General features: G+C 43.5%; 1 protein-coding gene across 14 annotated transcripts in view; it reads right to left on the reverse strand.

The window, feature by feature from the left end:
- The window catches only part of SLC8A3 (solute carrier family 8 member A3), a 502,626-nt gene that overhangs the window by 43,820 nt on the left and 432,109 nt on the right, over positions 1-26,697 (reverse strand). For 10 of the 14 annotated variants that reach the window (XM_033952915.1, XM_033952912.1, XM_033952924.1 and 7 more), the window contains one exon: positions 18,007-18,024. The exons of the other annotated variants lie outside the window; for them this stretch is intronic. In XM_033952915.1, coding sequence (XP_033808806.1) covers positions 18,007-18,024 — 18 coding nt within the window. The remainder of the gene's footprint in view (positions 1-18,006; positions 18,025-26,697) is intronic. 14 annotated transcript variants of the gene reach the window in all.

Below are 26,697 nucleotides of genomic sequence, written 5' to 3' on the forward strand. Positions count from 1 at the left end.
CAAATTTCAAGGCGTCTACCAGTGTCTAAAAAAATTGCACAGGCACCTAATGGCTCCCAACACTACTATAGAAGCAGCTATTGCTGGTAGGCACCGGTAGGCACCTCCGGAGGTATGATTCACGTCAAAGATAGGTGCTGGAAATATAAGCTTTGAAAACTCTGGCATACATTTCTCAGGCTTATCTTTGCCGGAGGCGCCATTCTCTAAACAGCGCCGTTTGTGTGACTGACACTTGATCGGCAGCTGCTTTTACGGTGGCCGCCAACAACGGCTGTATTTTGAAAATCTGGCAGATAGTGCCAGGATTCGTGTTCAGCTTTGGGGACCAAGAAGTACACAAACTGAAACCAGGTGTATATCCTGATGTCGATGCTGAGCGTGGTTCCCCCAAATTCTATAACATTGTGCACATTTTAAGGGAATGCCCCGAGCTTGTCCATGCCCCGCCCATGGCCACACACCCTTCGCAGATCTGTGTGGAAACACATACTATATAAATGGGCAAATGTGTTTTCATGCAAATTTGCAGTCTCTGCCCCGTTTTGGCACCTTGCAGCCACTAGAAGTTTTTTTCGTGCCGAACATGTGGCATGGAAGTAGCACCTAACATTCAACGCCACATACAGAATTCCCCCTTATGCGGATAACAGCAATATTCAGCATAGGAACCTTCATAACTATCCGTATGAGTTATGATAGCTATCTTACATATCTGAATAGTTATGTAGCTACTGTAATAGCGCTGATTATAAGCTATATTCACATAACTTCTATCTTATGCCTGGATATTTAGCACAGCTATGCAGGTACAGCCCATCATCAAATATCTGTAAATACATTTCATAATACCACAGTCAGCATTTGATGTAAACACTGATTACAGTGTCAGTGGCATTTACAGAATATTACAGAAGAATTATCTAATTTCCTGGGGTAATAGGTTCTACCATTCAGTTGCTTGAAATGTAAAACTGGTAGAATGTATATTTTAGGAACAACTTTACTATTTATTTTGGAAAAAGAAGCATAAAAAAACCTTTCTGAGTGAATTCTAAGAAAGATTTTTCTGCTTAACTCTCAAAGTTGATAGGTCAAATTTTTTTTGACTGTTGACCCCTAAAATGCAGTGATACACAGCAGGGTCAGATGGATAAGTCTATGGGGACAGCAGGGTGCACTCCTCCAGGGTATGGCTCAATGCAGACCAGCTGGAAGCATCTCTGCCACATATCTTTGCGGCCCAGGCAGGTAAGAACAGGGCACATCAAACATGACTTGATGGCTACTTCTAGATGGCAGCAGAATGCATGAAAGATGTGCTGTTAATTTTTTAAAAACACAGATAATGACATATAGCCATTTGATGTCTCATTCTGTGCCACTCTCTATCCAAAGCATCACAGAAACAGTGAAATGCCATGTCACTTAATTAATTTGAACACATGCTATGCCATTTAGCAGGCAGTAAAATGATCTCTCATGCTAAAAGGGTTTAGGGCCAGATTCTGTAATTGGCATCTAAAAAAAGACAGAAACCCAAAGTTAGGCGCCTATTACAGAATTGTGCTCAGTGGCACCAAACTTAAAACTTAGGCACCTGTAATGTAGGCCAGGGTTTTAAAGGCCTAAGACTTTTTCCGCCCCTAAATATGCCTACTTTGGTATTAGGTGCTGCTAGGCGCCATGTGATAGGTGCCTATCTTTTGTAGAATCAGGCTCACAATTGAAACCAATTTACTGATTAACCCCCCTCTCCCTTTTTATCAAGCTGTGCTTGAGGTTTTTAGCGTGGGCTGGTGAGGCAAGTGCTCCGACACTCATAAGAATGCTATCAGTGTTGGAGTATTTACCGTGCCGGCTCGCGCTAAAAACCTCTAGTTCAGCTTGAAAAAAGGGGCCCTATGTTAGGCAAATAACTTTAAGCACCTATCTTTAGGTGCCTCTTACAAAATTTACCCCTTAGTACTTACTAAAATACAAAATGATTTTCTATACACACTCCCAATTATGTATCCACCTTACACTTGCTACTTTCCAGAACCTGCATCACACACATATTTATGGTTATTAAGACTTGCTATACCACATTTCATGACAAAATGTCATAGCAGTTTAAACCTAGGGGCTCCTTTTACGAAGGTGCGCTAGCGTTTTTAGCGCACACACCGGATTAGCACGCGCTATAGCGTACGCTAGCCGAAAAACTACCGCCTGCTCAAGAGGAGGCGGTAGCGGCTAGCGCGCAGCATTTTAGCACACGCTATTCTGCGCGTTAAGGCCCTAGCGCGCCTTTGTAAGAGGAGCCCTAGATCACAAAGGAAAAGAACGCCATCCAGACTAACAGGAAAAATAAAAATATGAAAGCTTATCTTTGCCGGAGGCACGATTCTCTAAACAGCAGCCGCTTTTAAGGTGGTGCGACTTGATCGGCAGCCGCTTTTAAGGGGGCCGCCGACAATGGCTGCGTTTAGAAAATCTAGCAGATAGTGCCAGGATTCATGTTCAGTTTTGGGGACCAAGAAGTGCACAAACTGAAACCAGGTGCAAATCCTGATGTCAAAGCTGAGCGCAGTTCCCCCAAATTCTATAACACTGTGCACATTTTAAGGGAATGCCCCTGGCCTGCCCATGCCCCTCCCATGCAGTGCAGGGGTTAGAGCTACAGCCTGAGGCTGTGGGTTCATATCCCTCGCTGCTCCTTATGACCCTGGGCAAGTCACTTAATCCCCTCATTACCTCAGGTACACGATATAGAGTTTGAACCCACCGGGACAGATAGGGAGATATGATAAAGTACCTGAATGTAAACCACTTAGGATATAAGTGGTAAATAAATAATACAATAAATAAATAAGGAAACACAGGAGATGCTGGTGTCATGGGTCTGTCCTGCCAAAATCCCAATCAAATATCTATGTTCAACCATCACAGTTAAATATTGCGTCCCAGATTATTTGGAACCAATGAGGGAAGGGAAGACTGATTAAGGGAAGCTTGGTGGGAGACATGTGAGATGAGGTGGCCAGGTGGAAACAGGATGAGACTGAGCATAATCAAAGGATTGTTTTCTCTACAAGTATTACGTTTTTCAGGTTTAATGAAAGATGTATGAGGTACAACAAAAAATCCAAGAGACTCAACGCAGCTGTGTTTTGGTGCCAACATCTGCAGCAGGACACCATCAACCATGAGGACAGTGGAATAAAGGAAAAGTTATACACGCGTACAATGGTGAGCTATATCATAAACACTAAAGCGCAGCATAGGGCAAATTTGCTGGTCGTCTGGCGTGTGAAGCTCTGAGTAACACCACATTATATTAAATTCAAGGTACTATAGTCGTTCTTAGTCTGCAGGTGCAGTAAGTTGAAATGACACAGGTGGACACAGGGTTGACTCTGTGGTTAATGTCTGCCATATACACTGGTGCTGACCAACCCTGGCTGCTGCTGTCACAGTGAGGGTAAGATGCTGTGAAGGGGTTGAGGACCTAGTATTGATTTTTTGTTTTGTTGCATTTTGTTTCTTTTTTCATATTTCTTTTGTTTGCTTATTGGTGTAAAATCCATGAAACAAAATGAAACTAACAAAAGGGAAAAAATCTCTGTGCAAACCTATAGAGTATACAAGGCTCCTGTATAAAAAAAAAAAATTGAAAGACTGGGATGCTCTTGACAGTTAGAAGTGCCGAAGCACATTGTAAGAATACTTTTTTTTTCCCCAAAATAGCAAATAAAACATATTTTTAAAAGTAGTAATAAAAACAATTGAATTTGTCTGCTATTTTCAAATGAAACCTATAAATACCATGGAATGAAACAGCAAAAGCCTCATTTGAAAACACCTGACACAATTATGTTTTAGTGTCTATCTCTTCCTCAAGGATAATAGTTCTGTAACAGATACTCTTAACTGAGAGATGTACCGTATTTTCACGCATATACCGCGCACCCATGTAAAACGCACACACGGGTATAGCGCGCGGGAAACCAAAATTTATGTAAACAAATTAATATATAGCGCGCACACGCGCATACCGCTCCTTGAATTAAAACCTCCTTCTGCCGTTCCGACTCTCCTCTCGCAGCTCTGCCCCGAATCGCGGCCCTGCTCCTGCCTTGACGTCCCGACTCTCGTCTCGCCGCCCTGCCCTCTGCCCCGACTCTTCCTGTCCCCCCTTAAAGGTCTGCCTGTCCCCCTTGAAGTCCTGTCCCCACCCTGAAAGCCTGATGCCCCACCCCGAAGGACCGCTGGCCCCCCCACCCTGAAGGACCGCTCGCACCCCCACCCTGAAGGACCACTCGAACCCCCCCGATGTCCGATTCATCCCCCAGCTCCCCCCCCCCCCGCACGTAGAAGCAGCCTACCATTGGTTCCCGATGCCAGTGAGCCCTGCTGCTTCCTTTGCCGGCGGTCCCGCCCCTTCTCTGAGCCCTGCGCTGCTTCCTCTGCCGCGGTCCCGTCCTTTCTCTGACATCAGAGAAAGGGCGGGACCGCAGCAGAGGAAGCAGCGCAGGGCTCAGAGAAGGGGCAAGACCGCCGGCAGAGGAAGCAGCAGGGCTCACTGGCATCGGGAACCAATGGTAGGCTGCTTCTACGTGCGGGGGGGGTGGGGGTGGGCGGCTGGAGGATGAATCGGACGTCGGGGGGGGGGGGGGGTGCGAGCGGTCCTTCAGGGTGGGGGTGCGAGCAGTCCTTCAGGATGGGGCATCAGGCTTTCAGGGCTGAGGGATGATTCGGACGTCAGGGGGGGGGGTGGAACTATGGAAAAAAAGATTGTACAACGCGCTCACGCATATAACGCGCATGGTTATGCTCGGTTTGTAAAATCGTGTACAACGCGTGCGTTATATGCGTGAAAATACGGTATTACAATATAAAGATAGCCAAACAAACTAAAGAGGATATACAAGTATTTGAAAGTATGTAGAGAAAGGGGTAAAAGAATGAAGAAAGGGAAGGAGGTAAGAGAGAGTGACAAGATGGATAAAAAATAAGGAATTATTTAACAACTGTTGTCCTCATTTAATTTTTCCTGCAAAGAATCTCAAAAGGATTCACTGAAATCCATTTGCTTCTGAAATGGCATGTACTTCAAACTGTTTAGAAGGGAAGCCCCAGAGTGAAAGCTCACATGAAACCTATTGCTTTATATTACAAAGAGGTAAATGAATCTTTAAATTCTCTCACTCGATTAGCAGAAAATTCCTCATTAAGAAGCAGCTGTGTTACTGTGATCATGCGAACGCTGAGTTTTTGGTTTAGTTTAATTTTTGATATACCACCCTTTGAGGATGCAGCAGTGAGGACGCAGCAGGGCAGTTTACCACAAATACAATACTGTACTTAAAAATGCAAAATGAGAGAAAAGAAATTGCAATGAACTAAAAAGGAAGAGAACTACATTTACAGATACAGTGTTCCATGACCTGGTGTTTCGGCCTGGCCCCAAAGTCCCTTGCTTTCCTTGAATATCAAAAAGAATAAATGGGTTATCAATGCTATTTAAAACAGAAAACGATTGGGTTCATCCCTCAAGTGACCTGAGAGTAAATTCTATTCTCGGAACGTATTCAATTGGTGAGTAGATAGTGGAGGAAGAGTCATCCAGTTAGAAGACTGGAAGCAGGTAGGAAGTGATGTAGAGAGGAAGGAAGGAGCAGAGCAGATAAATAGGTTGGAATTCCAGTGCAATGTATCTTATGGATAAGGACTAGATCTTTGAATTATATTTGGAGATGTACTAGAAGCTTATGGAGAATAGGAGAAAGGGAAAGGGGATGATATTTAATATACCACCTTTCTGTGGTTACAATCAAAGCGTATATAAAGGGGAGATGTGATTACATTTGGTTTTGGCTGTATGTAACTTTGCATTTGTGTTTTGGAGGACTTGAAACCTATGAAGAACAGACTGAGGTCAACTGAAAGAGAGAATTGCAATAATCTAGACAACTTAAGAATAAGGCAAAACCCAGCATTTTGAGGTCTTCAAAAGATAAAATCTTTTGATTGAGTGCATCTACTTAAGGGCAAAGTATGATGATTTCAAGACTCCTGCAATTTATGGTTTAACTTATAGGCGTCGGAACGGGGTGGGGGTGGGCACAGCCTGCCCCCCAATTGCCCAGTATTAGGGGGGGAGCAAGCTTCCCGACTCTTCTCCGATGAAACCGGAAGTTACGTCATGAGGGGGCAGGAGAAGTGAAGCCGGAAAGCATAGCATTAGAGCCCCAGAGCATGGGCGAAGTTGCTTGCTGGTTACAGCGGTGTCGGCGAGAGATAGGGTAGGGAGGGAGAGAGGCTTCAACTCGCTGCTCTTGCTTACTTCAGGCCTTCCTCACTGCCGGGTCCTGCCTTCGCGGAAACAAAGTAGGTGGGACCTGGCAGCGAGGAAGGCCTGAAGCAGGAGCAGTGAGTTGTGAATGCTGCGCTGCCGACGGCTGTGTGAGACTACGGGAGGAATGCTGTGGGGGAGGGGGTGAGAAATGCTGCCAGGCTGTGGGAGACCACGGGGGAGGGGGGAAATGCTGCAGCAGCAGCACCCTTTTGGGGAAAGAGGGAGGAGGAAGACCAGGAAAGGGGGGGGGGAGAGAAATGCTGCTGTTTCATCCAATTGGGGAGAGAAAGGGAAAGAGGGAGAAGGAAGACCAGGGAAGATGGGGGGGGGAAGAGAAATGCTGCTGCACCCAATTGGGGAGAGAGGGAGAAAGAGGGAGAAGGAAGAGAAATGCTGCTGCAGCACCCAATTGGGCAGAGAGGGGGAAAGAGGGAGAAGGAAGACCAGGGGAAAGGAGAGGAACGAGAGATGCCATGGGAGGGAGGGAAAGGAGACAGATGCCAGACCAGGGGAAAGGAAGAAAGTAGGGAGGGAGGGAAAGAAATGAAGGAGAGGAGAGAGATGCCAGGGCATGGTGGAGGGAAGGGAAACTAAGGAGACAAATGCCAGACCAGAGGGAAAGGAAGGAGAGGAGGTGCCACAGCATGGAGGGAGAGATAGGAGAGGAGAGAGATGCCAGGGCAAGGGGGGAGGGAAGGAAATAGAGATGCCAGACCATGGGATGGAGTGAGAAGGAAGGAAGGAAGGAAAGGAGAAGAGAGATGCCGGAGCATAGGAGACGGGGTGGAGAGGGAGTGAAGCTAAAATGAATCATGTACAAAGGAGAGAAGGGGCACAGGATATACAGTTTATTGAAGGGACATAGAAAGAGGGAAGATGCCGTATGGAAGAGAGAGAGGGCGGACACTGGATGGAAGGGGCAGAGAGGGTGGACAGTGGATGGAAGGGGCAGAGAGAGGGTGGACAGTAGATGGGGGTAGAGAGAAAGGGCAGATGTTGCATGGAAAGGAGAGAGGACAAACGCTGCATAGAAAGAAGAATGAAGAGAAGATGATTAAAGCAGAAACGACAAAAGGTAGAAATAAATTTTTTTTTGTTGCTTTTTGTAGAATCAAGTAGTCTTGTAACTGTATTGATAAAAATTTATAAATATGAAATGAAATAAGGCAATGTTTAGAAGCATACAGTGTGCTTTTTGTAGTTTAATTTTGTGGTTAACCATTATGTGATGTTAATAAGATTATATTGTGTGTATGAAAAATGAATGGAAAAAAAATTGTATTACAATTAGTATTATTATAGGGGTAGGGTCTGGGAGTGGAGATTGGGCGTGGTTGGGACGGAGATTGGGCAGGGTTGGGGAAGGAGCTTTCAGGCCCTCCCCAAACAAAAAAGTGTTCAGCTGCCTATGGTTTAAATTAAAACATGAAATCAAACTTACAATTGTTAGGTAGTCATAGAGTAGCTAAATTATCAATGTTAGGTTGCAATGAAGAAAGTGGAAGATGTTTTAAGTCTGGGAGAAGATATTTCCCTATCTTTGGAACACAGGTGCACACATTTATGCTAATTCAATGGCTGTCATAAATACTTGTGCCAAACCACATATGCATGCAATGGCATTGTGAGGGTGGGAGGCGCCCGGGGCAGTGGCACCCTACCACTCACTCATCTCTACCCTTCCTTCCCCCCTGCCACATTTGCACCATCCCTTCCCCTGTACCTTGTTAAATCTTCACCAGCATGAGCAGCTTCTCGCCTAAGCTTTCCCTCTGGCATCACTTCCTGGCCTTGTTGACCCAGAAGTGATTTCAGAGATGAGCCAGGATGACACGGGCAGCAGGCCTGAGAAGTTCCTCACTGTTCTAACTTCTTAGTTCAAATACTTTATATCAGCACCAGGTTCCCCACGAACGTGCAGTATGCTATGGGAGAGGGGCGGTCCCCATCTGTCTGTGCTCCGGTCAAGAAGTATGCGGCTCTGCTCACTGGCCGGTCAGGGCCGGCTGGATAACCCTGGCCAACTGAGGTTTCTCGGCGTTCGTGGGGAACCTGGAGCTAAATCATTCATAGACCTGATATAAAGTATTTTGAACTAATAAGTTAGAACGATGCGAAGACAAATTTGTCATTTAGTGAAGAACCAATGAAGAGTGGACATGTGAAGCTTAAAGCACCGAAAGACTTGAGCTTTGATTGGTGTCGCTGAGGTGCTTTAGAGTTGGAAAATAAACCTGACAGTAGTGATAAATATTAAATATGCACTGTTAAAGAATATATTTGCATATTTACATTGAGGTGCCCTTTTGAACTAGGTATCTCTTTATAAAACGACACCCCTCCCTCGCAAGTTGCCTCCTCAGTAACCTCAGCCTCAAGTAACCCAAGAAACAGAAGCCACACTCAAGAATAAAACTCCAATCTCTCACATAACATTACTATGCACTGCCATCAAGACACCGGGCCAGCTCCTAGAATCAATATTAATAAAGTTCCCAATGATAGCAAGTTCTAATAATAAAACCTTTAATAGACTATAGAGCTCCCTGCCTTGCAATAAGACAAAGAATCCCTTTTGACTCAAAAGATGCTTCAGGCAACCTGCTTCATCATAAGAGTGTCTTTTTAATGCATAAGTATTCCAAAAATGGATTCATATTTACATTGTAATTAAATTAAAGTCATGCCTGCTCTTTGAGGAGTGTGTAGGAGTCACAGGGGCCAAGAGCTGAAGGTAAGATTTTTTTTTTCTTTATCTTCATAATTAGAACATACCTCAACAGAGAAAAGCCTCCCCACCTTCTCGATATGGAGGTTATTTCCTGAACTCAAGCTGCTTTCCTGTTATTTTAATGGATTAATAAGTCATAGGGCAATGTAGCTTTTAATGTAAAGGACATATGACTTTTAACTAATCTACCAGCATCTGTTCTGCCCTCTGTTTACAAGTGGAAGCTGAACACGATTCACAACTGTATCACAGAAAAACAATTGTGTTTTATATGTATTTATTACTCATTTGGCTTAAGGAGAAAGGAATAAAGATTTTGAGGACAATATTCAGTGAGTTTTAAGCAGGTAGGAGAGGTTCTTGCGTTAGGATTGCCAGATTTCCTCTTAAAAAAAAAAAAGACACCTGGTCCCGCCCCATTCCGCTTCTGCCTTCAGCCCCACCCCCACAGATCCTCCCCGAGCTCGGGGCTGCGTCTGGAGGGCCTCTATGTATATGCGTATGTCGATGTGATGATGTCACACGCATACCGGGTTTTGGAAATCCCTCCGGGCACCCGGACAGTCTTCTAAAAACAGGACATGTTCGGGTTTCCCCGGACGACTGATAACCCTATCTTGTGTGCTTAAACCACAAATATCAGGCCAACTGCTTATTTCTATAGCGCTACTTATTTCTATAGTGCTACTAGATGAACTATATTATCCCCTAATTCTATATACACTGCTTAAAATTGTGCATGCAAATTTGGGCACATGTCCAAATAGTGTGTGTGCCATTTAATTGCTTATCAAGCCCAATTATCGGTGCTAACAATCAGTTATTCACGCTAATTGGCAGTAATTGGAATTTACGTGTGCATCTTTAGTTGCAATTCTAGAAATATATGTACTTAATTTTTTCCATGCGGATTCAAAAAGGGGGCATGGCCATGGGAAAGGCACAGGCGAGTCAGGGGCATTTCTAGGATTCACACACATTGTTTTAGAATTTGGGGGCCCAGGTGCAGGGATTCGCACCAGGGTTCAGTTGGTTTAAATCCTCCTGCCCATAATTGGGTGTGGCTCCTATACACTATTCTATAAACTAAACACTATTCCAGTGTATTGCAAACTGTGTGTAGTGGCACACTAGCATTCCATCTGAGATTTCAGGTGTGCCTTGGCACACTGGGGAGGAGGAGAGGCGACGGCTGACTGCCTAAAGGACCTGCCTCTCGCAGTGAGAGGCACGTCCTGTAGGTAATCAGCCGGCGCACCTCTCCTTCTCTCCAGCCCTCTTCCCTGCTGGCATCACCTACTGGCATCTCGGAAACCATCTGAAGGGCCTTCACGCATGCGCGGACATCGACATAACATCATGCATGGCACGCGACATCATCACGATGACACCCATGCACTTCCGGGTGCCTCGAGCTGCAGCCAGTACCTTTAGTGTGCCGCAGCTCGAGAAAGTTTGCGGGACAGTGCACTACTCTGTAAACAGCACCCAACTTGGAGTGGTTTATACAAGAGTACTTAGGGCCAGATTCTATAAACAGCACCTAATCTGGTGGGCGCCTAGAAAAGCAACACCTACCGCATGTCAATCAAAGTTAGGTGCCATTTGTAGAGTCGTGCCTAGCAGCACCTAAATCAACAGGAACCAGTATATTAAGTCAGGGTTTTCTTGGCCTAATATGCTGATGCCTAAGGTAGATGCCTACCAGTGCCTAGCTCAGTGTAGATTCCTACTGTGAGGTGGTTGGCGCCTACTGGCTAATTCATTTTTTAAATTGTTTTGTAATCGTTTTTTAATGGCGCTTTTAATTAACAATTAAGTTAGGCGCCTAAATTGGCAGGTGTCGCTTATAGAATCAGGGCCTTAGTACACAGTTTTTGGTGCCTAATTTTGGGCACCATTTACAGAATTGAGTTCAATATGCAAGCACTTTCTCTGTCCCTAGTGGACTCGCAGTCTAAGGTGTTGTTTTGTACCCAAGGCAATGGAGAGTTCAGTGACTTGCCCAGGATCACAAGGAGTGCCTTGGAATGTGAGGACAGTTCCCTAGTTCACTGCACTCAGTGGTGTAGTAAGGGGTGGGCGGTCCAATTCAGGCGCCGTCTTGGTGGGGGTGCTGGCACCCATCCTCCTCCCCACCTCCACATGCACTCGTCCCTTCCCTTCCTCTGTAATATAACATAACTTTATTCTTCTATAACGCCAACAATCGAACGACTTCTAGGTGGTTTACACAGAAGAGAAACTGGACAATCAGCGAAGTACAAAGTATTGAGAGTAAAAGTACATGTTACCTAGAGTATAGACAGTATAAAATTTTTGTTATGAATAAAACTTCATTTAAGAAATGAATTTATCAAATAGTACACTCTTAATCGCTTTTCGAAATGCGCTGTAAGATTGCATGGTTCCGCTAATATAATTGCCCACCGCTAATATAATTGCTAATATAATTGCTTGAAATGCTAGCATCCTATCCAAAAAAGACCTGTATCTACAGCCTCTTTAACGTTCCTGGCATGAGCAACAACCCCCAACCTGCTGCTGGACTCGCACCTAGGAAGGGACGTCAGAGGAAGAGCCGATGTTGGCGTGAGGTTGCTGCTTGTGCTGGAACCATTAAAGAAGTACTTGGAAGGGAAAGGACACACGCGGGGAAGGAGTGGGTGGGGGTGGGGGCGGGGAAGGAGTGGATGGGGGAAAAGAGGCTGGAGGAGAGGTGCCTTTACCCCGGGCGCCTTTCATCCTCGCTACGCCATTCACTGCACTATTGGGCTACTCCTCCACTTACCATGTTACTCGGTGACATCAACCTACCCCTCGAATCTGCAGAAAATAAAGAAGTCACTAAATTCAAGACTCTACTTGAGGACTGCCAAATCACAATCATATCTTCAGGCCCCACCCATGAAAAAGGCCATACCCTTGACCTGTTTGCTTCCTCTCCCCTTAACCTAGTCATTAGGGCCATATGGTTCCCTATCCCATGGACAGATCACTTTCTCCTAAAATTCTGCCTAAACCTAACTGACATAGACCTGAATCCCAAAGCTACCAAAGACACAAGACGTCCGCAGGAAAACAAGACTGGATTTCTTCTGGAACATAGTGTCAAAATCATTCCCTTCCCCCACGGATAACACCTCCTCAATGATAACCAACTGGAACAAAATCATAGCCAAAATCCCCCTCCACCCACGCATAATAAAATCAAACCAAACTTGGCCCTGGTTTACGGAGTCCCTAAGACTAGACAAACAACTATGCAGACGTCTAGAGAGGAAATGGAGGAAAAACAAGACACCAGAACACAATGGAGAGCAGCCATAAATAAATATAAGGGCAATATATCCAGTAAAATAAGAGGCAATACAACTGACAACAAAAAACTGTTTCGCCTAGTACGAAAACTGACATCCCCCCAACCAAGAATCTGCAGCCTTCTCTAATAAAATCTCAGCCCAAGAACTAGCAGATTTCTTCTTCAACAAAGTCAAGTTGGTCCAATCGGAAGTTGCTAAGACAGCCACAACAAACACTTCCCAGCATAACTATACGGAATACACTGAACCTATAAAAGCAGACCTTTCCATCCCCGATACCAATAAACTAATATCAAAGTTAGCCTTAAGAAGCAGCCCCCTAGACAACTGTCCTCCATACCTTCTTTCAGCAGCTCCGCATCATACCATTAACTGGCTCATTAACCTGCTAAATAGTTCCCTGAACCAAGGGCATCTACCCAAAGAAATGGGTAAAATAGCCTTAACCCCTATACCGAAAACAGCCCAAGCAGACCTCTCCATAGCATCTAACTACAGACCAATTGTGGGCTTTCCGATCCTCACTAAAATCCTTGAGTCCCATGTCAGCAAACAGCTAGCCTCATACATAGAGTAACACTCTTGCCTTCATACATCCCAATACGGCTTCCGAAAAATGCACAGCACCGAGCTCCTCATCATCACTCTAATCACTAAAATCAAACAGTTGCTAAGCTCCGCAACATTTGACTCAGTGGATCACCAATTACTCCTAACCAAACTCTCAGAAATTGGAATAACAGGGACTGTACTGAATTGGTTCACCGACTTCTCATAAAATCACGAATATTTAGTCAAAAGGCAAGGATCATACTCCAACCCTTGGAAGGCATTCTGTGGCATCCCACAAGGCTCCCCACTTTCCCCAATCCTATTCAATTTATTCATGAGCTCGCTGGGATACATCAAAATGGAAGATGAAACTGTTCTATCTTATGCCGACGACATCCTCCTCCTTCTCTCTATAACCAATAACCATCCTAATATTGCAAAAAAAATCTCAAACAATATAGATAAAATTCAAATCTGGGCAACGAACAACAAGCTGAAACTGAACACCACTAAGACCAAAGTCATTGGTTTCCGCACCGCACAACAGAATGTCATATCTAATCTCACTCTTTCATCAGGCATGACTCTCATAAAGGAAAAATCCACCAGGATACTAGGCTGCATCTTAGACGACACTCTCTCAATGGAACCACAAATATCTAGTCTTCGGAAAAAGACAAACTACACTACATTCAGAAAAAAACTGAAGACTCACCTCTTTGACATTTAACTGTATTAGTTTTTGTATACCTCCCGTGGGCTGCGTAGAATCCAGAAAATCAATGCCAGAGCCATATCCGGACACCGGTTGTTCTACCCCACATTCTTGGGAGCAGATTGCTTGTACTGAAATATGTAAACAATGTGTATTGCTGTATGCTTGGTGGGCTAATGCCCCCCTCCTTCTTGCCTGCTTTTGTTGTGTGTTCTGTTCAGACAACATGTTAGTTAGCACATGGATACATAGAAAGTATTGTGCCCTATTTGGCTTTTACCTTTGAATCTGCTAGTCTAAATTCAGCTTAGTGGGTTAAGTTCTGAAGGACAATATTATCCTCCACAGAGTATGTGGGATGCACTCTCGGCCATTTCTACCTGTGGGATGTGCTGGTAGAGTGTGGACTTAGTAGAAGGCAAATATCCTTAAGAGCAACTGAACTGTTAGTTTATTTACTTCTTTGTTATTAAGTTTGTATTAAAGAAGTTTTACTTACGGAATGCAGAGTCCAATCTATTATAAGTTACAGGTTCATTGAGTTTAAGCTGTTGACAATCCTCAGAGCAAGAGTGACAGGTCAGGACACCGTCATTGAGTTTCTGGTATAAGGTTTGCCGCCACAAACTTAGCTAACCAAGCTGATATTCAGTGGCTGACTGGTAAGGCCTAATGGCCACAGATAGACCTGCTTTATAGGCGAGTTTATCTGCAGAAAAGGAGACCACTTATCCAACTAACAGCCATTTCAGCAGAAACCAACTTTAAATGACAATGTTCAAAAAAGACTGACCTAAATCTACATGACCAAAGGTTTAGGTGGATTTTCATCTGCATATGTGTTTTCAATTTAAAGTAAGTCTGCATTGTATGAAAAATAGTTTTTTGCTGTGTCCACTCAGTTTCTCCAGATGGTCTTGATAAACCTCTAGTCTTTTTCAGCCTAACTTTCCTTGACTTCCCTAACACAGAGGATCACAAAATGTAGCTCACAACCCCAACTGGAGTCACAAAGTCACTGGATGAAATTGCAAGAAACCTCCCTCTCTGCTTGTCCATTGCCCCCCTTCCTTGTAGAATTCTGATCTGACCTCCATCTGGCCATAGTGGCTAATGTAGGATATCTTTTTGTACTTGGGACAATGGAGAATTACGTTACTTGCCCAAGGTCACAAAGAGCTGCAGTGGGAAATAAACCTAGTTCACCAGATTCTCAGGCCACTGCACTAACCTTTAGGCTGTTCATCTATTCCTAGTGTAGCCTTTCTTTTTTTAAAATAAAAATTCTTTATTAATTTTAAAAACTACAACTGTGCAATACAACCAATGCAACTCATAGTAATACAATAAAAGCATATTCATCTTTCTCATGTTCATAATCATCCTTCTCCCACCACCCAAACAATTATCATTTCATATAATACAAACATATATTATCATAAATATCCTATCTATTCTGAATAATGATATCTTCACACCCATCCCAATTATAAATATTCAAAAAATCAATTTATGACATAAAGAATCCCTCTCCCCCCCCTGTAGACTTTCTTAGACTGGAAACTCAGGCAAATGGATGTAACCTGGGAGCATATGTAATCTGTAGTGCCCAATGTATCCTGTGATGTCTGACACTACAGTTGCCACCATTGTTGTCACTGCTGCATATCACTACAGATGAAAGAGGAGAGGCAGCAGATGTGGGAGGCTCATAGACAGACAAGGAATAAAGAGTGGAGTGAAGGACCACCAGCCAGTACAGGGTTGGGGACCACTGGTCTAGGATACAGAAAGGGAAGAGAAGGGAAGAAGAGTGGAGGTCTGGGGAAGAGGAAAATGCAGAGGGTGGAGGTCTGATGGGGTAGCAAAGATGAACTTTGTTCTTTTGCTTTTGTCAGCATCTGGGGTCAGGTACAGTATATATTCAAGTTTTAAAAAGGGCTTTTATCATTTGAAAGTTTGGGCCTAACAGTTCTTGACTTACTAATCTCAGGTTGGAGAAAATAGCCATTGCATCTGTTGCACTGGACAAAATGTTTACATCTTTGATTAATTCAATTGGTTTTGGGAGTGCATCCCCTATGCAAATGAAAGTATAATAAGATTTATCAAAGCACTGCAACAATACAAAAATCTCATAATAATTATTAATGAGCTCAGGTGGCAGTGAGCTGGAGATACAAGTGTATAAAAGAGTGCAATCAATTCTACTTGTCTGAGTTGAGCTAAGAATTGTGATGCCCTGACGGATTTCACCTCAAGCCATCAACATCTTTTTCTTTGCATCATTCCTTGAGTATCCTTACAGGACACACATGAGTGGTTCGTTACAAAATAATAAGTCCACGTGAAGTTAAAACTGACAAGTTTTCTGCCTTGAAGAGATCCCAGCGGAACTCTCAGGAAGACTGCTTTGAATCATTCCATTGTTTGCTGAAAGTCTTTGCAGGAGAAGCCGCAGTCCCACAGGAAACTTCTGAAAAGTCAGCATTCCGTGAAACATGGAAAACATGTTTGTGGTGTGGGAGAGTGATAAATTGAACATTTGTGAGCATTTTTTGAACTCTGATTCTGAAGCAGTCTCATGAACAGGAGTTCTTCAGGCTCTCCCATAACCTGTTCTAAGTCACTGTTGCATTTGGGACACTCTTAATCTCAAGACTTGAATCAAGGTGTACATATTAAAAGAGACAAAATTAACATATACATTTCATAGTTGTCAAAGCTGGAGTTCTTACTTCCTCTTACTGCAGTTCCATCTATACATTAAATAAAGGCATCGACAAATAGTTGGGTTTTCAACTGTTTCCTGATATTGATACGATCTTTACATAGTTTCATAACCACAGGGAGCAAATTCCAGAGTTTTACACCCACTAATGAGAACATGGTATCCCTCATTTTCTTATAGAGACATCTAGTTCCTTGTCACTCACGAGCCTCATACCACCCTCAGATCATAACCTACGATTAGGTTGGTAAACACAAAATGTCAATTGTGTTGGCCATCCAGCCGCTTGGTTTTGCTACAGTGAGCCATTTGATGTTATTGTTCTTCAATACTGTTATCCTCCATGTTCTGTGTTTATGCTTTCTTCACTACTGGTTGTATGTTCCATTCGCAATTGCTAATAAAGACATATACAACAACAACAACAACAAAAAAAGATTCGTAAACCACCTGGTGAACGTATGAAAGCACTTTGTGGTATGTTCGTTGTGGGACTGGAAGCCATTGCAGTTTTTTCAGGACTTGGGTGATATGTTTGAATCTTGGAGTACCAGTTAATCTTGCTGCAGAGTTAACTGCTGCTGCAAAGATCCACGTTTCATCTTGGTACAACATATTGCAATAATCAAGTCGAGTTAGTAGTGCCTCTACTACAGATTGAAAATCAAATTGGGAGAGGATCGGTTTCAACCTATGCAAGATATGTAATTGCGCGTACCTTCCCTGGATCACCTTAGAATGTGCTAATGTGCCAAATGCTGGATGTCGTATTTTATACCTATGGGCTATGTGACAGAGCACATTCTAATGTCTGTTAGCATGTGCTAAGCTTTAGTAAAAGGGCCCTTTGGGGATGTAGCTTGATCTTTCAGCGTAGCCAAACATTTTAGGGACAAATTCTATGAGACGCCTAAAGTTAGGTGCCCAAATAGGCACTTAAAATTAAGTGCCTATGTCAATTAATAAATTGGCTTCAATAATGAGCTTTAATTGAAAAAAATATAATTTAATTGGGAGATAGGCACCTATCTTCTTCTGCACGATTCTACAAAAGATAGACACTTATCACATGGCAGCAGCACCTAACACTAAAGTAGGCGTGTTTAAGGGTGAAGAAAGGTGCTGCTAGGCACAATTCTCTAAAGGACTTAGGTGCCTATTACGTAGGCCTTTAAAACCCTGGCCTACATTACAGGTGCCTAACTTTTAAGTTAGGCACCGCTAAGCATGATTCTGTAATGGGCGCCTAAGTGTGATTGACATGCAATAAGTGCCAATTACAGAATCTGGTCCTTACTGCCTATAATTCAAGGTAATGATATGCACAACTAAATTGTATGATTGGCCGAAGGCTCACAACTGCTTTGTAATTTCACGATCACAGTGGCATTCAATTCTATGCTATTCTGTCTTTTCTCTACTCTCTACAGGAAGAGACCCCAAAGTGGCTTAATAAAAAAACAATGTAGCATAATATAGTCAAACTAATTGTACATTTCAAAAATATATATCAATATATCAATAAGTCAAATGCAAATAATACTATTTAGACATCAGTAATACAATTAAACGAATAATCTAATTAATTCCACAGGGAAAGAAAACTCTTACCTTGGGATAACAGGAGAGCTATTAAGCAATAAATAATAAAGAAAAAAGAAAGAAAAAGGAAAGGGGATAAGTTAAACTTCTGCAGACAAGCTTTAAAGCAATGCAAATTACACAATTAGCAAGTAATAAACTAAGATTAATGCCATGTAAGCTTGGTAGCTGGTGCGAATTTATGAACATGCGTGATCAGAAGAAAGCCTGAACGTGTAGCTGGTGCACAAAGAGCTCAGACTAACATGAATTTCCACCCCAACCTCCCTTTTTCCCTTATCCCCCACCCCTGATTCCTTTCAGCAGGAGCAAATTGGGGCGGGGGCTGAACTGTGCTCAGCTTCTCAACTCTTCCTCATATGTCCTCCATAGTCCCAGGTACGTTAGATAGTTTGTGAGCCCACCAGGACAGATAGGGAAAAATGCTTGAGTACCTGATTGTAAAACCGCTTAGATAATCTTGATAGGCGGTATATAAAAACCTAAGAAACTTGAAACTAATTTCAAACCCAAATTTACCTTTAGTGTATTGTTGTCTTACTTTACAGTATAAGAGATGCTCCATCCTATAAGAAAGGCTGTAATAATAATTGACGCCATGATAATAAGATCCCACCCTGTTGTGATATTCATTTATCTCTGATAAGTTAGGACAAAATTCAAACAAACCCTATTGTAAGGAAAGGGAATGGGACTTGATATACAAAGGAACAAAACAAAAAAGGAACCTTAAGTTCCACACAAAAAAGTGAAGAACAAAATCAAAACAAAAAGAGTGAAACTCTGGTTTCTGGATGGTCCTAAAAACAATTAAAAAAAAAAGTCTGTATATATAAAAAAGTGAGGAACACCTTCAAATATTAAAACAACTAAAACATCTTCCTCTCTCTAGGAGTACAGGGGGTATGGCCCAAGTCTGTCTGAATTTCTTCATTTACCACCTTTGGATTTGACCTTTGGTCAACAATGGACTTTGTTAGTTTCTCCTAGGTTTGGGCCATACCCCCTGTAGTCCTAGAGAGAGGAAGATGCTTTAGTTTCTTTTAATATTGAGCGAGGATATTGCTCACTTTTTTTTTATATATCGTACAAACATTTTTTTAAAAATAAACTGTTTTCGGATCATCCAGAAACCATAGATTTACTATTTTTTCTTGTCTTTGTTCCTTCACTTGATATACATAGAACAAAAATTATTTGTTAACCATTCCCGTTAATAAAGATTATACCTAAAGGGATATCCTAGTGGTCAGAGTACTGCACTTAACATCCAGAGGTGCCTATTACTTCAGGTTACTATTACTTCAAAATTAGATTTTGAGCCCACCAAGGACGATGAACTATCTATGTCCAGTGCAGTGTTCTTCAACCTTTTTACACTTATGGACCGGTGGAAATTAAATAATTATTTTGTGGACCAGCAACGGTTCGCGGACCGGCGGTTGAAGAGCACTGGGCTAAGTCGTGGGACAGACCACGCTCATCTTTGCCCCAGACCCCGCCCCCATAATAATACTAATTGTAAACACTATTTTTTCCATTCATTTTTTATATACACACACAATATAATCTTATTAACAACACATAATGGTTAACCACAAAATTAAACTACACAAAGCACACTCTATGCTTCTCAACATTCATTCCTACCAGAGCACAGATAACCCCTATGCAAATACGGGACCAAAAACTAAAAGTACTAATACATTCAAATGAAACCCTAAGATTCAAGACTGCATGCAGTACAACCCCAGAGAAAAAGAAACAAATACATTTCTTCCTAAACAGAGCAAAACATAGACAGCAGATGAAAATTCTCAAAATTGACACAATTCAGTCACTAAATTGAAAATAAAATCATTCCCCCTACCTTTGTTGTCTCCCTCCCTCCATGTGCCATCCCTTCATCACTGCAGTTGGGTGAGGCTGGGTGTCCTGCCCACTCTTGTTTACAAACAACGCCTTGAGAAAGCCAGCTGTCTCTCTTGTCTTCCTCCCCCTCTGCAAGAAACATACCAGCGCTCCCACTTGGCCGCTTTATGCTGCCCGCGGCCGGCTCCCTCTTCCTCACTGCTGGTCCGTGCCTCGGGACTGAGGAGATCAGTGCACAAAGCCACATGCGGCGGCTCCTCGCGCATCATCCGAAAGCCTTTCCTCTGATGTTGTGACGTCAGAGAGAAGGCTGCTGGTTCAGGCATAGGACGCGTGTAGGAGCTGTCGCCCACAGCTTTGTGCACTGATCTCCGCAGGCCCAGCTGTGGACTGACACCAGTCCACGGACCGGTGTTTGAACACTGCTCTACAGTACCCTGGAAAAATCTATCCAATGTCAAAGATAAAAAGGGAAAGAAAAACAGTAGAAAAATATGGTAAGTAACAAGACGGAGTCCCAATCCTTTCTAATCTTCAGACAAGGCAGGCCAATCGAAGCCAACTCCAGGAAGCTTGATTTTCTTTAATTATTCCCAGCCTAGTGTTTGGAAGGTGCTTTAAGCTCAAATGCTTAACATTAGGCTGTTCTAAAACGAAGGGGAAACTAATGTTAGTGAAGTAATATGTTATTTTATTTGTGTGACTCTGAATTATTATAAACTTGAAAAGTCTAAGGAGGTTTGCTCTCAAGGTTTCCTAGCAGAAGCGTAGTCAGAAGTCCACTCCTGGGTGTTCCCAAAAGTGGACTGAGAGGGCCCTATATTCTCTTATACTTTCCCCTCTCCCTCCCCCCACAGCCACAACTTCCGTGCAATAAAATATTACCTTTGCTGGCAGGGATGCCAAGTTCCACCCGCCGAATATGTCTCTTGCATGAGTGCCGCCTTTGCTGAATGAGCAGCTTTCAATTCAGCAGGCGTACTTCAGTCGCTAATGCTGGCTCTCCCGTGTATGCTCACTTCGAGTCTGAGTATGCGTAAGAGAGCCATAATGCACTTGCTGAATTAAGAGCTGCTCCTTCAGCATAGGCGAGATGTGTGCAGGCAACATTTCTGGCTGCCAGGGCTAGGCATCCTTACTACCCATGACAACAGAGGGAGCCAGAGGCGAAGGTGAGGTAGCCCTGGATTGGGCGACCCAGTTAATGAACATTCTCCTCTCAATTAGTCCAAAAAATGAAAAATGCCTTGGTCAGTACAAAGATTGTGAAAAGCTGCAGACAGTTCTGGAAAGGAAAGAGCTGCATGAAGTCGCCATAGCAACTAGAAGTTTTCCACAGCTACTAGAATGAAGGGACCCATAAAGCAACTTTATTACATGAATGCTCCTAAATCATTATGTGGCTTTTCCAATTACTTGAATCAAGACGCTAAAGCTCTAATGGGAATCTCAGGCTATTTGTTTATGCTATGACAATTGCTATTATTATGAAGATGATGATGATGACGACGAGGAAGACTACTGTGGTTTCATTGCTCAAAATTAATCCACTAAGACTGCTTTAAATCATAAATGTTGACTTTATTTCAGAGGAGGTTGAAAATAATTAATTTGTAGGGGCAGAACAGCCTAAGGAGCCTTCCTATTATAACCCCTGTCAGTCTGGATACCCTGTGTGGATACCTTTACAGGGCTGTTTTTATGCTGTATTGCAAACTGGGAGTACAACTTCCCTGAGAAAACACTGAATTGCAGGTTTAACTCAGGGAATTTAGGGTTCCAGGACAGAACCATTTTAATAGATAGGCCTTTGGCACCATAATCCACTCACCTCAATCCTTTACTACCAATAACTCAGTCTAAACGGATTTGTTCTGAACCAAAACATTTACATAAGAATCTTTAAATTAATACTGGAAAAATACAAAACACAAGAACAAACCGACACCTTCCTTTGGCATGGTGTGGGGGCAGGCAGGAAGGGATGGACAGAGGCCTAGATGCACTAGGAGGATTGGTAAGAACGTGTGGGTCTGCACCAATCCAATTTTTGGGCTGATTCAGAAAGAGCTATTGATGCACTAAAAACTTTGCATGCAAATGATTCACGTGGATGTTTGTTGTAATCCCTGACTCTGCTATCCAATGATTGCTATGAGAGCGACTCTCACACATTTGCAGAGTCGGCAGGGGAAGTCCCAAAAGCAGCCTCCTGCCACTCAACTGCACAGGCAGGAAACCTTTTTTTTCTTTTCTTTTTTTTTTTTTTGGAATGGGCACAGATGCTGTGCATGTTACACAATATCTGTCACATTAAAAAAAAAGAAAAAAAGCACTCCCCCACCGATGATGGCTCTCCCCAATGAACCAGCACCACAAACAGGCCCCCCCCCCCATGCCAGCAAAAATGGCAGGAGGAATTCCCACTCCCTCCTACCATGCTTAACCCCCCTCCCGGCAAAAGAAAATTGGCAGGAGAGATGCCCACTCCCTCCTGCCATGCCAACCCCCCCCCCCCCGCATGGCAGTGAAATGGCATGAGGGATGCCTTCTCCCTCCTGCTGCCAAAGGCCCAGTCCTGCACCAGGCAACCCCCCCAAATATCCTCTATCCTCTACCTTCCCCCCCCCAAAAAAAAAGGCAGGAGGGATGCCTACTTCCTCTTGCCACTAGAGGTCCCCTGAAATTCCCCCTTCCTCTGAACCCCCTCCCCCTGTACCTTTTTAGAGAAGCTGGAGTGGGAGGGAAGCTCAGTCTGTCCCACTCGTAGGCCCACCAGTTCAAAATGGAGGGCCTTTCCCTCCCTGGTGCATTATGTGATGCATGGGGAGGGGCCTTAGGCGTCTGAGCCAATCAGGGCCTTAAGCTCTTCCCTTTGTATCCTGATTGGCTCAGTCAAAATATGCAATTTCCTTATACCTCCAAGTACATATTAATTTTTCATATTATAAAATATTTAGGACATAATACATAAACTTTAGATGGATGGGTATTTTCTGCATAGAAGGCTAAAAGAGTAATTAACTAATCTCTATTAGCTAGTAATTAGCTCTTAAGAAATAATCTAAGAAATCCTTGGAGAATAATCTACCAATTACAACATTACAAAATAATAATAAAAATTAAACATTATCTTAGCCTAACATATAATTAGCAAGGGACCTTAGTATAATATGTTTAATTATCTCCCAGTTGGTGAGAGGTCTTATGTGTGTGCTCGGTGTAAAGAACTCCTAGCACTCAGGGAACGGATCCCGTCTTTTGAGGCTAGAGTAGCAAGCACCTGGGCTCGAAATGCACTGAGAGAGACAACTGGAGCACCAGAATGAGGCTTGGAACGTATGGAGAGGCAGCTGGAACACCAGACTAAGGATTGGAACACTCACTGGTTGAATAGTAAATATCATTAAAAAAAAAAAAAAAACAAAAAAAAAAACACACCTCAGGAGCCTGTTGGGTTTGGGAGGAAACAGAGGACTGTGAGCGAGTAAATAATAGCGTTGACTTCTGTGGGGATGGAGAAGATTAATGGTGGGTATGGGTTAGATTTCATTGAGAATGGGTGAAATTTCTGTCCCTATGCTACTCTCTAATGGTCTGCATACAGAAAAAATGTATTGGCACCTAGAGTCACATGCAAGTGTATATACTGGAATGCAAGTCTGTGCATAACATTTTTGCAATACTATGTATTTGCACAGAATAGCTTTCCAGCACATGAGCTGATGTAGGTGCAGATGACTCTCTATTTTAATTTGCATTTGTTATAAATATATATATATATATATATATATATATATGTACTGTATATATAATACTTGAAAGAAAAACATATCATAGTAACAGTCATAAAGCAAGAATTTGGTGCATGCAACTTTGGATCTTTTGTGCTCAGACTTCTGCACACTTGCAACTCTCAACAAACCAGAACTTTGCTTGTTGATCCAGCATACCACCCCCTCAGTTCTGTCTTTTTCTTTAACCATACTCTAAATCAGTGTTTCGCAACCTTTTTCAAGCTGGGTCACCCTAAACCTAGTGTCCCCGGTTCGAGACACCTGGGAGTGCGTCGGCGTGATGATGTAATGCACATGCATGAGGTAAGCGCGCCGACATCAGTGCATGCGCAAAGGCCCTTCAAACGGGCCTTGCGCCGAGAGAAGGACCTGCGCTGGAGAGCAGGGCCGGCAGAGAGAAGAAGTGCCAGCGTCGGGAGATTAGTTACAGGACGTGCCTCTCTTCGTGAGAGGCACGTCCTGTAGACAGAGGCTGGTGCCGGTACCTCTCCTCTTCCCCAGTGTACTGCGGTACACCTGAAATCTCAGGAGGCACACAATTTGAGATACACTGCTCTAAATGGAACTCAGAAACAAATCAGGGCCTTAAGCTCTTCCCTTTGTATCCTGATTGGCTCAGTCAAAATATGCAATTTCCTTATACCTCCAAGTACATATTAATTTTTCATATTATAAAATATTTATATGCTCACAGCAGAGAGACAAGATGGGCATCAAATGCCAAATAAAGTTGACAGCAAAAGAACAGTGCACCCTGGGGTTAAAGCCCCCTGCGCTGTGCTCACCCTTTTGATCTTCTGTGCAACTTCTCTGCATCTGCACTGAATAGCTAAATAGCCTCATTACCATGGGATATAAAAATGTGTTGTACTCTGGTGTATATGCGTGACTTCACCCATGAACCCGTTTTTAAATACAGCGCTGCAAACGTGTGCACTAAAGCTTAGCTAACGGTTGTGTAAAGCCCAGCACTCTTTATTGCAACAGTCCCTTTGGTGCACGGAGACCTCGGTTCTTTTAAAGAAACTCCGGTTCTCCAATGCAAGCGTGCTGCTGGAATCCCTGTCTACATTAATGGGGTTAGTGGTAGCAGTCAAGCCAGCTGCAGGTGTTGTGCTCTTAGATCTAATAAAAGCTCCTGTTACAACAATTTAGTACAAATTCCATTACAAAGTCCACGGCAATCAAGCCATCTGTCAAAGCCTGAGAAGGAAAAGCAAGAGGATATATGCTGGTGGCCAAACCTTACACTATCAGACCCATGTTTATGGCACCGAGTACACCTCGACTTTTAGAACCTAGTGGTCCTAGTTACGTCCCCTCTCAGGACACCCAACAGCCTGTATGACTTAAAAATCCCTATAGCTTTGTTGTTCACACAGCTCCGTCTTAATCTCACATTAATGTTGCCTAGATTTGAAGCTCTTCAGAGAATGGATCAAAAAAGAACCCCAACTTGTTATGTTCCTTCTGCATAGCTGAAAAATACGAACATAAGAATAGCCTTACTGGGTCAGACCTATGGTCCTTCTAGCCCAGTAGCCCGTTCTCACGGTGGTCAATCCAGGTCCCTATTACCTGGCCAAAACCTAAGATGTAGCAATATTCCATGCTACCGATCCAGGGCAAGCAGTGGCTTCCCCCATGTCTTTCTCAATAACAGACTATGGACTTTTCCTCCAGGAACTTGTCCAAACCTTTCTTAAAACCAGCTACGCTATCCGCTCTTACATCCTCTGGCAACGCTCTGGCGTTCCAGAGCTTAACTATTCTCTGAGTGAAAAAAAAAATTTCCTCCAATTGGTTTTCAAAGTATTTCCCTATAACTTCAAGTGTTCCCCTAGTCTTTGTAATTTTTGACGGAGTGAAAAATTGATCCACTTGTACCTGTTCTGCTGCACTCAGGATTTTGTAGACTTCAATCATATCTTCCCTCAGCCGTCTCATTTCTTCCAAATACTAGTACTCTGAATAAAACGGGCAGCAAGAGAGTGGCGCTTTCCTTTCTGCTTTAGCTAACTAGGCTGCACGTCTTTTACTTGGTTAACAGATGTCCAGCTTTACCCGGACATGTCCTCTTTTTAGAGGACTGTCCAGGCATCAGTCTGGGTTTTGAAAACCACTGAGCTCAGGGCTGCTTCTGGAGGGCATTTTCACATGCATGGATTTGGCGCTATGATGTCACATGCATGCGACATCATCGCATCCGCAAAAGCGTAGATGCCCTCCAGACACATCTCCTAAGAGACGAGGTTTGTGTGGGGCCAGGGGTGGAATGGGGCAGGGCCACGTGTCCTCTGTTTGGGGAGAAAAAAAAAAATGGTAACCCTAAATTTACTGGTACTAATAGTGCAAATACTGCTGAAGCAAAGAGGGTGAGTAGCGCCCCTCCCCGCTCTCGTTTCTGCCCCCCCCACTCCTTCTCCAATCCAGCCTGCCATGTGCCCCCCCTTCCCTTGTACCTCTAAAGTTGTTGCTCGTGGCGGTCAACAATGTGCTCCTTGCAACCCCGTCAGTTCTCCCTCTGACGTCACTTCTTTTGCGCGGCGTCCAGAAGTGACATCGGCGGGAGAACCAACAGGGTTGCAAAGAGCACATTGTTGACTGCAGCTAGCAACTTCAACTAGAGGTATGGGGGAAGGGAGGCATGCAGGAATGGGATGAGACAGTGGGCCAGAGAGGAGGGGGGCCCGGGGCAGACCCCCCCCCTTGCCCCTCCCCCTTCCTACGCCACTGGAAGCAACATCCCATATGTGTTGTTAACAAATAAAAATGAACCAAAAACATTAGGCTACAAGGAGCTGCAGGGGGGTTTGAATCCTTATTTCTGTGGTTTGCAACATGTTGCTCTACAACTAAGCTACTCTTCTCCTTATAGCTGAGTGGTGATTTTGGCCACTTATAGGGTAAGTATTCAGCCAGTGGCAGTCAGCTTATTTTGGCCACCTGCTATATGTCAGTATTGAATATCCAGGTTTGTGCGGTCGGCTATCCCTTTTCCAATTAAGTGTGATATTCAGCACTTAATTGC

Source organism: Geotrypetes seraphini, chromosome 7 (genome assembly GCF_902459505.1).
Source record: "Geotrypetes seraphini chromosome 7, aGeoSer1.1, whole genome shotgun sequence".
Lineage (NCBI taxonomy): Eukaryota > Metazoa > Chordata > Amphibia > Gymnophiona > Dermophiidae > Geotrypetes > Geotrypetes seraphini.